This window comes from Falco naumanni, chromosome Z (assembly GCF_017639655.2).
Source record: "Falco naumanni isolate bFalNau1 chromosome Z, bFalNau1.pat, whole genome shotgun sequence".
Classification (NCBI taxonomy): Eukaryota; Metazoa; Chordata; class Aves; order Falconiformes; family Falconidae; genus Falco; species Falco naumanni.
Genome location: NC_054080.1, coordinates 62,596,569 through 62,609,439, shown reverse-complemented (window position 1 = coordinate 62,609,439; position 12,871 = coordinate 62,596,569). Strand labels below are relative to the sequence as shown.

Below are 12,871 nucleotides of genomic sequence, written 5' to 3'. Positions count from 1 at the left end.
CATGTTAGTAACTTCATTTTGTGAAAATTATACAGAGGAGAAATGATTTGATACAAGACAGAGAGTAGTCTTCAAAGTAATGGGACAGGTGTGCTCTGTGATATGTAGATCATATTACTTTTTCATATGTTTTCTCATAACATACGCTTCTTTCATTTGCTTCCTAGTCTAAACCGCTTATTCCTCTTCAAAAAGAAGCTGACCCTGACACACAGAAAACAGTGCTTACTAATTACATGTTCCCCCAGCAACCAAGGGCTGAGGATGGTAAGAATTTCTGAAATACCCTGTCAGAACGCTCACTTTTGAAAATAATAATGGGAAGACTGTCCAGCTAATATGATTTTCACTAGATAATACTTAATATAAATATAAAAATACAAGTTCGAAGTAAACTTCTAAGTGGTGAAGAGCTACATCTGAAGAATGAGAACAGTAACTTAATGTGATCTACATATTGATGAATTCTAGGTAAAGCTGTTTCACTGAGTGAGGTGAAGAATGAACCAGCGAGATCACATTCTGCGATGGTTACCACTTTACAGTGTGACACCCTATGTCATTCTGACAGAGCTTAATGGCTTGGGGTGAAATTCTCCCTAGCAGGTGTCTGCTTCAGGCTGACAGAATGTTAGACAAAATTTTTCCTCTTACCAAGTATATATTTTTTGAAAAGTACATAGCATTCTGTGTTTTATTTTAAAAGAAAAGAAATTGGTCCAGAAAAATCCATATAGTTCATACTTACTTTGAACTGCTATATAAAAGGTTAGGCCCAAGATATTAAGACCTTGCCAGAAAATTATTTCTGCACAGTTTTGAAATAGGAAAATAAGTAGCATTCCATGAGTAACCCCATCAGGATTTAGGGAAAGAGAGTTAAATCTCTTTTATTTTTCTACCTTCTTTCCCCTGAGGGCAAAAGGAGGATGGTTGTGCTGCTTTCACAGAAATGGGGGCGGGGGGTGTGGGTGCACTTATCGATGGAAATAATTGAAAACTGACAAGAGGCAACATTTGCTGTTCCCTAGCGCAAATGTATAGTACACTGAGGGAAGTGTGATCAAAAATACCAGCAAAACCAATAAATTGTGCATCACTTTTAGTGCCTTCTGATGCAGATAATGTATCTGCAATACCTCTGATAGAATGTGAGAATTATAAAATTATTTGGAGATTCAGTGAAGTTGAAGATTGTTCCTGAAAGCGTTCCCATTTGAACTTTTTCACCCAGACGCTGGGGTTCCTTTTTGTAGATAAGGAAAGGGCTGCTTGCTTGGCTGTAGTTGACAGAATACAGGCCTCTGAGGCTGTCATTCCAAACAGAAGATTTAAAGTTCAATAGGTAGTAGTTTTAAGAGTTAAAAATTTTAAAATTCTATGATCAAGTTCTTTTTTTGGTCAGGAACGGTTTTGGGGATAGCGAGGTCTAATAGACTTCACATGTATCAAAATCCTAAGTTTACCCAAAAAGTGCAGAGTAACAAATATTCCTATGCACTTGTTGAGCCCTATAATTAAGTATTTTTCTCTGTCTGCTGTAGAAGTAGTTAATATGAACAGTCTTGGCATTGCTAGAGGATATACATTTTGGTGAGGTGGTGGGGACGGATTTGTTAGACTGTTTGGCATACTGAAGTACAGCCTGGCTGATGTAACACAAGGAGATATGCTGCAATAAGGGACAGTGGGTACCCAAAACATTTTTTTTATCCCTTGTTAAATCAAGCGAGAAACACTTTGTGAAAATTCATGTGTTTGCTTTGTTTTAGATGTTTTAGGTTTATTACAGGATTAGCAATAATGCAGGCTTTCGTCACTAAGTAGTTCTTATTCTTGATTTTCAAAGTTTCATTACATGAAATCAGGTGAATGCTGTTATGTGCTTAATGAGACCTCACTGAAGTCAGGCTATATAAATCTATATAAGTAAATTTACATTTATATATATACAAACACATACTTTTGTATTTATACATATATATGAATAAAAATACTTCACAGCAGAATTCTGAAAATTTTCAAGTGTGTTAAACTTACTGTACAGCTGTGTCTATGAAGTTTTTTAACTTTACAGATAGGGATTTTACTATTATGAAAAAATGGCCAAGTTTATAAAGCAATGGCAGTGCAGCTAGTCTTCAATTAATGGTGCTGCTAATCTCTTATCTTTCAAGAATGCATAAAATCCCATCCAGGAGAAAGAAAATGAGGATTTTTATTTTTCATAATGTATCCTAGTCTTACGACAGTCTCTCTTTTTTTAGTTATGTTCATATCTGATAATGAAAGTTTCAATCCATCTCTGTGGGAGGAACAGCGGAAACAGCGTGCTCAGGTGGCATTTGAGTGTGATGAAGACAAAGATGAGAGAGAGGCACCACCTCGGGTTAGTATTGAATTCATTTTTTAATACTTGGTGCTTCCTTTCCTCTTATCCCCACACCTGAATCCCACCCTTTTACTTGCTTTGTCTGTCAGTTTCACTCTGCTGAGGAAATTGAGTCTTCAGTTATTATCTAACAGGGTGAAACACTGTAATTTGGGGCACTTCGTTTTGTGGATTTTTTTTTTATTTTCTTTCTGGCCCTATCATTTCAAGTGGTGCACAAGGGAAAAACACTCAGCAGATGAAAGGTAATGTGGGGCATAATTAGGAGACTACCTGACTGGTGATGACATGGAGAAGTATAGTGGCAAAACAATGATTAATCCTATTTTTTTCTTTAAGTAAACTACAATTGTCATAATTCTTCCTGCTTGCAATGAATGGACACATTTGGGGGGTGGGGAGGTGGGGAGGGCTGTGATTCATAATCCTGATGGGTCTTGTAAGTCTGCATCAGTGGAGGTAGACTCAAACAGCAAAGTGGAGATGCTGGATTATTTAGTGTTTTGTCCTAATTCATTGTCTGTTTTAAAGCTGATATTTTAATCATGGCATTTAATAAAATGTAGAACACTATTGCTTTTTGTTACACAGGAAGGCAACCTAAAGAGATACCCAACTCCATATCCTGATGAACTGAAGAATATGGTCAAAACAGTCCAGACAATTGTACATAGGCTAAAGGATGAAGAATCTACTGAAGATACTGCCAAGGAGTCAAAACGAGAAGGCCAGACAGTTTCTGTAAAAGATGTGGGGGTAAAGGTTAGAGATAATATACTCTTCTGACTTTGCAAGAACTTCCAAAGATCTAGAGTGCCATTGATTCCTTTTAATTCTCTTCTTCGTCCCCACTAATGCTTTAGCAAGAAAAATTTTTAGATTAAAGAAGAGAACTTACCTCTTCACTGGCTAAAGAAGTCTGTAATAAAAGTCTGGTTCGCAGTAGCAGTTTACTTCTGACAGAACAAGGAAAGTGATTTGATTCTCAGGCAAATACAAGCTATGGGTTGAAGAGCTGGCTTCTTCAGTTTCTGGAGGATGGCATCTTTGTCATCCTCTGATCTTTATCTGTGAGACTTCACAATGAAATTCAGGGTAATCTCTAAGAATTTTATTGCTCCCTTGTGACTAGAGGTTTTACATGAGAAGCTGGAAAGAGAATCATAGCAAGTTAGCATAGGAGTCAGTCTTAACATGATGATGATGGGCAGTAGGACTGCTGTTCGGTGCTGACATGTCTCATTGTAGGTATTCTTGGGCTTTTTTTTTTTTTAATGTAACTGGAAATTTAATGGTACAGATTTACCCCAATAAGGAGGAGAGTCAAACAATGGGTAGGGACTGTACCTCTGTAATCTGCAGAGATTTCATACTTCCTGCATTTCATACTTCATAATTTCAAAGCTGAGATTTTCCGTTCCATAGCTTCCCAAAATATAAAACGCCAACTCTAAATACCATGTTACTGAAAACGTTTCAGGATGTTTTTTCTGCTAATGTTCTTAATCCTGTAGACTTCAGAAATTGCTTCAATAAAGAACAAAGGAGATGAGAGAAAGCAATATTCAGCAGGAGGCTCTCTGCAGAAGCCTGCTGAACCAGAAGCTGAGCACAGCACCGCAAATTCACAGATGACTGCACTTGTTAAAACCTTGCAGAACACGAAAACAATTGTCAACCACCAAGACATGCTTGAGGTATAACATTGCGATGAACATTGTAGCAGTCAAAGAATTGTGCTGGTGTTGTATTGAATTTGTAACTCGGGGAAATGAAAATTTACATTGACAATAGCATAAAATTGCCATTCACAAGCATTTAAATACAGATGGTTTGCAATGCCATTTTTTTTTCACTTCAGATTATACTAAGTAAAAGTTAAAATAGCTAATAAAAGGCTCATAATGAAAGATGTATGCATTTAAAGAAAAACAAAGCAAGCTGAGTGAAAATTGGACCTAAGTATCAAACTTTGAAAAGACTCAGTTTCCAGGTTTTGCTTGATTGTCAGTTATTCATTAAATAATCAATTTTAATTGTCACTGAAACGATGAACTATCTGATTAGTGGCAGCAATCAAAAACTTGTATATCCCAGTGACTATGCACATTCATTTCAATTGAAAAGTGAAAGGTGGGTTTAAAAATATTATTCCTCTGTTTATTAGTGAGCTGTTACGAATATGATTTGGTTTATATTTACCTCTTATAAAGAGTCATGGATTTTAAATGTCTGAACTCTTTGTACATCTCTGACAAACACCATGCATTCATCTATGTAGACTGTTTCAGACTTAACAACAAATTTTGGAATTTGTCACTTACCAGTTGCCAGTCACAACCTGTAAAATGCTTTTCTCGTAGTTTCAGAAGCAAATTATTTTTGCCTGTGTTGTGTAAGCAGTGGAACATGCATATATCATACTTTTGCTGAACAGGTTTTGTGACACGCAGTTGTAGCTGCATTGACATTATCCTTTAGTTTAAAAATACAGTTGCAGAAAATTGTGTTAGTTGTCTAACAACAGTGACAGCGATTCTTTGTAGCTGGCTGTATGCCAGTAAGTAAATGGAGGCAGCAGTGTGTGGTCCGTCGGCTTTAGTGAATTCCTTCCATGTAATAACCTGCTGGTAGCTCTTGCAGTTGAATACAGATATCTAAGCTTTGCATGTGTGCAAGTTTTTCATTTAAACATTGATTTACACTTGTATGTCATGTCCAAGAGGGAAGGCCAGTGTGATAGAAGCAGCAAAAAGGTTGTCTGTTCCAATTACAGAGAAAAACAGCTGGATTTTTATTTTTAATTAAGACTATTATAGCTTGTTTATTAACATCTTGGTCAGGTTTGTCCTCCCTGCAGTCGAAGAACTGGCCAGGTAGTTAGTGTCATGGGAAAGGTGGTGTTCCAGTAGGTTGCACACATTAAACCTTCTGAAAGTTGTAAGAAATGAACATTGACAGAGTATTTTTGCAATCTGCAACATGGATTTTATAGCATTTGTAGCATGTTCATTAGAAAGAAATTTCCACTTTAGGGAAGGAAGGTTTTCTCCCCTTCAAAATATTACTGGAAACAATTGTTTTTTGAAGATGATGGGAATATAGGGTTGGCATTAGGATACTGAATCAGCCATGTGGCTGCTTTTGCAGCACTTTATCAGTTTGTTGTCCTGTAGACAGGCTTATTAGCCAGTGCCGTTTCACACACTTAGTCAAGGTATTTCTATTCTTTTATTCTAGTTTGCTGAAAGTAGGGAGCTGGGTGGCCACCCACAAATGCCTAGTTCTCCAATTGTCAGAACTTTACACTATTTCATATTACAGTTCAGCAAGCAAAAAGTATCAGCCTTCATGGGTTACAAGTTGCATAATTCCTTCATTACTTAGTATTAATTTTCCTATTTGTCAAGTAATTCTCTTGCTTCTCATGTTAGCTAGTTCACATGCTCAGTCTCTAGTTTTTGTATCTGGGGGGTTTCTTCAGTCGGTGGTCAATGAGTCAGTGAGTCGGTGGTCGCTATCTCCCCCTGCCGGAATTACCTTTCCCCTGTTTAGTGAAACTTCCAGTCAGCTCATTCATCTTGTGGTGGTACTTTCCTGGTTTAAACAAAGAGTTTGCTGGTGCTTAATGAAGCCCTTAGTAGTACATACAAAAATGTTTCTATCTTAACTTAATATTTCACTTGTTCGGATTGTCTTAAAGTCAAACCATGAACGATACATTTGATTTTTTTAATCAATCCCTTGATCATTTGATGTCAGGTTAATTTTCATAAGTGCACTGAGTTATGATAACTGAGTTCTATGTTATGGTTAGGAACTAGCAATTTCTAGCTTAAATGTCTTCAGCATTGCTTTATTCCTCTGCCATTGTTTTTGAGGTTAAATAACTTCACTTCCTTTTTGGAATTTACCTCCTGTGTAAATTTAAGGATACAAACCCAAGCTACACTTGCTCATTTTTTGCTAGACTAGACAAGCCAACCACATTCAGTCTTTTCTCACAGCGTAGCTCTCCATTCCTAAGATTATCTTGGTCATCTTACTCTATAGCTGTCCTAGTTTGAGCTCTTTTCTGTAAAACCAATACCCAGCTAATCAGTCAGGGGTGTTTGGTGGTTCAGTGATAACTTTCTGACTTGAACTCAGCTGGAGGTTCTCTCCAGTGGTGGAACAGAGGCTGCAGCTGCTTCCTCCAAGTAGGTTTTTGCAACTAAAGTTACTGGTTTGAGTGTCATTCCCATGGAGTTCATCAGTGACTATTGAAGTCTGCATGTGCTGCTTGTTAAAGATAATTGTGGCAAATATTACTAAGTTCAGTTGAGTTGCACTACAAATGCACAGAACAGTTGTCATGTTATGCCTGTGTTATGTTGCTTGTCTATTTTTTCCCCTTTATTGTTCAGTGGGTGACAATTTGGATAGCATTTACTTAATCTTTAAGCGGTTCTTTAAAATGCACAGCATAAAGCTGTTTTTCTTTAGCAGGAATCAGAAGAACTCTCCTCTGATGAAGAGATGAAAATGGCAGAAATGCGACCACCGCTGATAGAAACCTCCATAAACCAACCAAAAGTGGTAGCTCTTAGCAGTAACAAAAAAGGTTAGACACCATAAAAAGCAATAGAAATGTTGTGTAATTCTGATTATTTCTTCTCTCAAAGTGGCTAATTTTCAAATTACATTATGTAAAATTAGATTTAATTTGTATGTTTTTAAAGCAGGATGATCAATTCTCTAGTTAAGTAATGAAAGCAGAAAAAAAATTCTGGAATATCTTGAGTGTGGCAGAGAAAGCTGTGTTGACATCCTGATTTTTCTTGATGCTTGTCATCAGTTGAAAAGTGGAGAGGAGAAGCTAATGCATGTGGATGTTTAAGAAAAGCATTGCAGAAAGTGGTATTTGGCTTGGAAATATTCCATATTTCCTCCCTCCCCCAGATTTTCTGGATTAATGCTGCTATAGGCAGCAACATCACTTGTTTAAATTTCTTAGAGGAGCTGTGCTGTCTTCCAAAGGTTTAAGAATAAACTTCTCATGTGGGAACTCTTTCTTCCTTTCTGCTAACAGGAAACTTCAGAACATTGTTTTTTGTTACCTAAGTTTTATATTCTCTGAACGATAATTTTGGTCTGAGTAACCATTTCCTTAAGAGTAAGGAATAACCCAGGATTCAGAGAAAACATAATTTAGAAGTTGGAGAGCAAATTGTGTTTTGCTGCATATGATGTCCTAGTCCTGTACTTTCCAGGACAAAGGGCTTTCCCAGAAAGGGTGAGATTTAGTGGGGATGAAGGAAAACCACGTGGAGGTGGCGGAAAGAGTCTGCTGAATATCACATGCAGGTGAAAAGATTGAGGTCTGTCACTGCTGTCTTTGCGGTGTTGTGCCTGACTAAAGTATTTTCTTGACTCTAGAGACAGACATTAGTTTCACAAAATTTATGCTTTTGGGACCTATAACTATGTCTTGAAGCAAAAATTTAAATGTATTTGTTCATACACTTAAAATCATAGCTGGCTTCAAGTCCCACAGAAATTATTTTTGTATCGTTATAGTATGTAAGTATGCATACATTATGCAAGAATCAATGTGCACAGGTGTAAATTACTCTGAAAACGTTGTCCTAAGTTTTCTGCAAAGCATGGGAACGCATTGAATTCCAACTCTGTAGAAAAACATTTCTCTTTGCTGTTTTTTTACACCTGTTTAACTATATAGAGCTATCCAGTGATCTAGCTCTTTCCAGAGTGCTTGATCTAATAAATACCTCTTTAACAGCGATACAATGTTTGAAATCAGGATCTGTGAAACATGTGAACTTCATTTTCATAGAAGCTAACAGAGCATGTAATGCAAAACTTTGAAATCATTCCAAAAAACAGAAGTATGATTTGATGGATATTTTGGGGAAGTATTTTATAATGTAGCACTAGCTTATACCAAGGAAACTTGGAATAAAGCAACAAGTTACATTTCATTAACTGGTGAGGGCTGTTTACATTGAGCTGAAAAATAGGAACTGTTGCCAGCAGTCTGTTGTAACTTCAAGTTTCCAAAGGTGTTAGCTTACATTTTAGTTTCCAGTAGTAAGAATTACTGAAGAACAATAAACAGTTTCTAGGTACTGTAACATAAACACATTTAATGGCTGTTAAACAGATACATGTGTCTAAGTTGGCAAATTTTTATTTCAGATGATTCAAAAGATGCTGATTCCTTATCAGATGAAGCTACCCACAACAGCAATCAAAATAACAGTAACTGTTCCTCTCCTTCTCGAATGTCAGATTCTGTTTCCTTAAATACGGATAGTAGCCAAGATATTTCCCTCTGTTCTCCAGACAAAGAAACACATGCTGCTGTTTTATCCAAGATCAGGTTTGTAAGATAGTCTACCACTGAGCAAATACAATAGAAAAATGTTACTTAATCTTTCATATTATGTCTCCATTCTTTTAATTCATTAATTTATCATTCATGAAATTTACCTTTTAATGTTTTAAATTAAGGTTAGATAATGGAATAGCTCTCTTTGAATTTTATTGCCCTCATGATTTTTTTTTTTAGAGGCTAATTTTCATATACAAGAGATGGTTTCCATCTGTTTTAATAACAGGATATAATAACTTCATCCTTATAATTTTTTTATTCCTGCAAAACAGTTCAATACACCATTTTACAAGCTATATGTTTTTATCTGCATCACTTTGAAGGTAAAATTGATTACTAATGTTACTATAAAAAGCTTTTAGAAACTTACAAAGAATGGACTTACAGGTTGCTGCTTTTCTTGAGGTTTTAGTTAGAAGGTGCCATTTTTTAAAGAGATTTTCCTTACCCTACGTTGGACAAGAATTTGTTCAAAATTGTCATGGAACTTGCAAGTATTTGATTTAAAAAATTACGTTGTTATCACTTTGTAATTTTGACATCTTTAAACTGTCTTTAATAATTCCTGTTGAATTTAAACAAGCTTCTGAACTCAGATGACACAAATATTGCCAAAATGAGCCCTCTCTATATTTCTGTAACGGTGAGACAGCAAGTCACAAATCTGGTTGTATATTGGTCTTTGTCCTGTTTTCTGTGCACAGTATGGCAGTGTTGCATGTTAATGATTCTCTTCTAAAACAGTTCTTAAAAGAGTATATTGGTTCCTTTTGGAATTTATTTTAAGAGCCATCTTTTTTTCCAGGCGAGAAGATGAAAATCTGAATAATCTTTTGCACAATGGAGGTGAATTGAGCCTTACAGTAGAAGGAAAAATAAATGTGCAAGACAAGGTTGCAGATTTGTCTGAATATGAATTAAGCATTGAAGAAAGATTATGCCTCGTAGGAAAAAGTGTTGATCTAAGCACTTCTACAGAGGAGTCTCACAAATTAGACCAAATAAACATGAATATCAATAAACTGGCTAGGGAGGAGGCACTGCCAGTTCCTGTAGAAGGGTTACAAACAGAGGAAATAATTTCAGTAAAGGGCTTTTTGAATAAAAACATGAAAGAAGAAAGTGAGTGCTTGGAAAATGGAAATAAATACCCTATAAATAAAGTAAATGGACATCCTGAGGGCGCAGTACAATCTCCCAGTAAAGACAAACTAGCAAGAAGCGCTACAGTTGATGGTGATTCTGCTGAGCTGCCTGTTTCGAGGAGTACTGAAGATTTGTCCCCACAGAGAAGTGGTCCTGTGATGAAATCTCACAGCGTCACCAGTATGGACACTGGTGGTCTGAAAATCTGTGATAGTGTAAATGAGAATGGATCTCAACAGTCAAACTCAGTAGTAAAATCAGCATCTGATAGTGCAGATGGAAAAAACATAGTCCGAAGTAAATCTGCTACTCTTCTGTATGATCGACCTTTGCAGGTTTTTCCTGGGTCGTCATCATCATCTGATTTAATTTCTACAAAAACTGTGTTCAAGTTTGACTCAAATCACAATCCTGAAGGCACTAATGTAGCGAGAGGATCGGTGACAAGTGGTGCGCAGGTGTTCTGCACTCCCCAGTATAATATTCAGTACAGTAGCAGTGCAGTGGCGAAAGACACCTTGTGGCCACAGAAACAAAACACCCAGGTAGAACAAGGCAGCTTACCTCCTTCACGTCTGCATAGGTCTGACAGTACAGAAGCCCCCAGCTATGTAAAGCATTCTGCCAATATGAATTTCTCCAATCATAACAACGTCCGAGCCAGTGCTGTGTATAACACTCATCAACGGATGGCTGGGAGACACACAGATTTGTGGGCTGTTCCACCAAATGATAGACTGCTCCCAGGAGCAACCAGACATACTCTTCAAAGGCAGAGCAGCGTGTCTTCTACAGCTTCTATAAATGTTGGGGATACTGGACCTTCAAGGTGGACCCAGGGTCCTGAAGGGGACTACTTAACATACAGAGATTTGCATTCAATGGGAAGAGTTTCACAATTAATGTCTGGGCAACAGAGACCTCTTTCTGCCAGGACTTACAGCATTGATGGTCCAAATGTACCTCGACCACAGAGTGCTCGGCCATTGGTGAATGAAATACCAGAAAGAACTATGTCAGTTAGTGACTTCAATTACTCGCGGACTAGCCCTTCAAAGAGATCAAACCCAAGAGTGAACTCTGAGCACTCTTTATTAGATCCTCCAGGAAAAAGTAAAGTCCCTCATGACTGGAGGGAACAGGTGCTGCGACATATTGAGGCTAAAAAGCTAGAAAAGGTAAAAATAATAATTTAAAAACTCCTCTACCTTTCTGTTACCTGGATATGGAATAAGTTAAAACACTCTGCATTTTGAACCGCTTTTAATTACCAGTGAAAATGTACTTCTGATACTGCCTTAAAAAGGGTGAATGTGTTTGTGATGAATATTGGAGAAACAGTCAAGTGGTAGACTGTAAATGAATTTTTCCCCCAAAGGAAAAAGTCCACGTAGTTTTTACATCATACTTCCCAGCTTAGTCCAGTTTCTTTAGAATACATTAATGTCACATTGACCTGCTGGAATGCAAGGCCAGCTCTTTTAGGCCAGGTAATTTTTATTGTAGCGTCCTATTTGTATTATACCAAAATATTCCCTTATACTTCTCTTATCCCTTCTGTTCTGCCTTTTTTCCCCTATTTATTCTCTTTAAGAACAAGGAAAAGAAAACCAGTAAAATCCGTTTAGAAGTATAGGTCTACAGCTTCAGTTGCTGAAGAATTCAAAAGCCATAATTAACATGTATTTGCCTCCAAGCCAGTTGTCTTTTGAAGTTGGGTATCCAACAGATTGTTGAATGAATATTTATCGCTGTGAGATGAGAACACTTAAAAATGTTGTTCAATTCAGGAAATCACAGGAGGTTTTGATATAACTGGAGATGATGAACAAGATTACGTACTGTAAATGCTATGAAGAATTTGAGCTGATATGTAGAGCTGAACAATTATGTCTTCAAAAAATTTGCGCAGAGACTGGAGGAGTGTAGTCTATGCTGTCCAGCTAAACCAGATTAAAATATCATCACTAAATAATGGGTAGAATTTCATTAGCCTGATCCTGTTTCCTTGGAGGGGAAGTGATTAAAGCAGCCAAAATACATTCCAATTATGCCAGCTAGATGGATCTTCTTTTCTAATTTCTTTTGAAAGAACATAGTTTGGTTTGTGGTTATTGTGCTAAATACTTCAATATCCATGATAGCTAAAGAAATTTAATTGGAGATGGTTGAAAAAATTACTTTTAACTATAATTTTTCTTTGAAAATCCAAGTGTTTGGAGGGATGGGTTTGTTTTTCTTTGTTTTAAGTTGAATAACTTCTGGTGATAGAAAGGGATGGGGTCTGTTTGTTTTGTAAAGAAGCCTGCACAACAGCTGCACCTGTTCTTCTGATCCAGTTTGTCATGTGCAATATAAAATATTTTAAGGCTTTCACAGTACTGTGCTATACCATGGGGACCTTTTGTCCCACAAGACAGTCACAAACCACACCATGTTCCAATCCTAATAAAAGGTGTATTCTCTGATCTTCTGTTCTCCTGGATGCATATATCAAATCTTACATGAAACAACAGTGAAGCAAAAACCCGGCAATCCCTGAATGCAAAGGGAAACAAAACTTCAGAGCACTGATGATGCAGTTATTCTAGCTCATTCTTGTCATCTACATTTGAAATGTTAGGAATAACGTTTAATACACCAGTGATACCTGTTCAGGTACTATGGCAGTTTAGTCACCTCTACTGAAATGAAATTGATTGCCTGGCTTGATTCCCTGTATACGTGCCCATGCTTTCTGTCATGCTTAATTTTTGTTTCCTACTACAGCGACGTGGGATAGCAGCTATTGAGATCTTAGCTGTGCATCCAATCTAACAGATCTTAGAAGTCTGTTTTGTATGTGCGTGTTTCTTTTGTTCTGGCCTTGAACCATTTTAAAGAAGCTTTTATTTAGCAATCTGAGACTTATTTATGGGTTTAAAAGTGAATGTGTATAA

The 12,871-nt window shown here is 36.9% G+C and overlaps 1 protein-coding gene across 13 annotated transcripts in view; it reads left to right on the top strand.

Moving 5' to 3' along the window:
- ERBIN (erbb2 interacting protein) overlaps positions 1 to 12,871 on the top strand; it is a 122,724-nt gene that overhangs the window by 94,102 nt on the left and 15,751 nt on the right. For 8 of the 13 annotated variants that reach the window (XM_040579408.1, XM_040579403.1, XM_040579415.1 and 5 more), the window contains 7 exons: positions 168 to 267; positions 2,268 to 2,389; positions 2,984 to 3,154; positions 3,907 to 4,089; positions 6,878 to 6,995; positions 8,591 to 8,774; positions 9,592 to 11,110. In XM_040579408.1, the coding sequence (XP_040435342.1) occupies positions 168 to 267; positions 2,268 to 2,389; positions 2,984 to 3,154; positions 3,907 to 4,089; positions 6,878 to 6,995; positions 8,591 to 8,774; positions 9,592 to 11,110 (2,397 nt within the window). Of the gene's footprint in view, positions 1 to 167; positions 268 to 2,267; positions 2,390 to 2,983; positions 3,155 to 3,906; positions 4,090 to 6,877; positions 6,996 to 8,588; positions 8,775 to 9,591; positions 11,111 to 12,871 lie in introns of those variants that run through there. The other 5 variants (XM_040579409.1, XM_040579406.1, XM_040579407.1 and 2 more) reach the window with 4 other exon arrangements.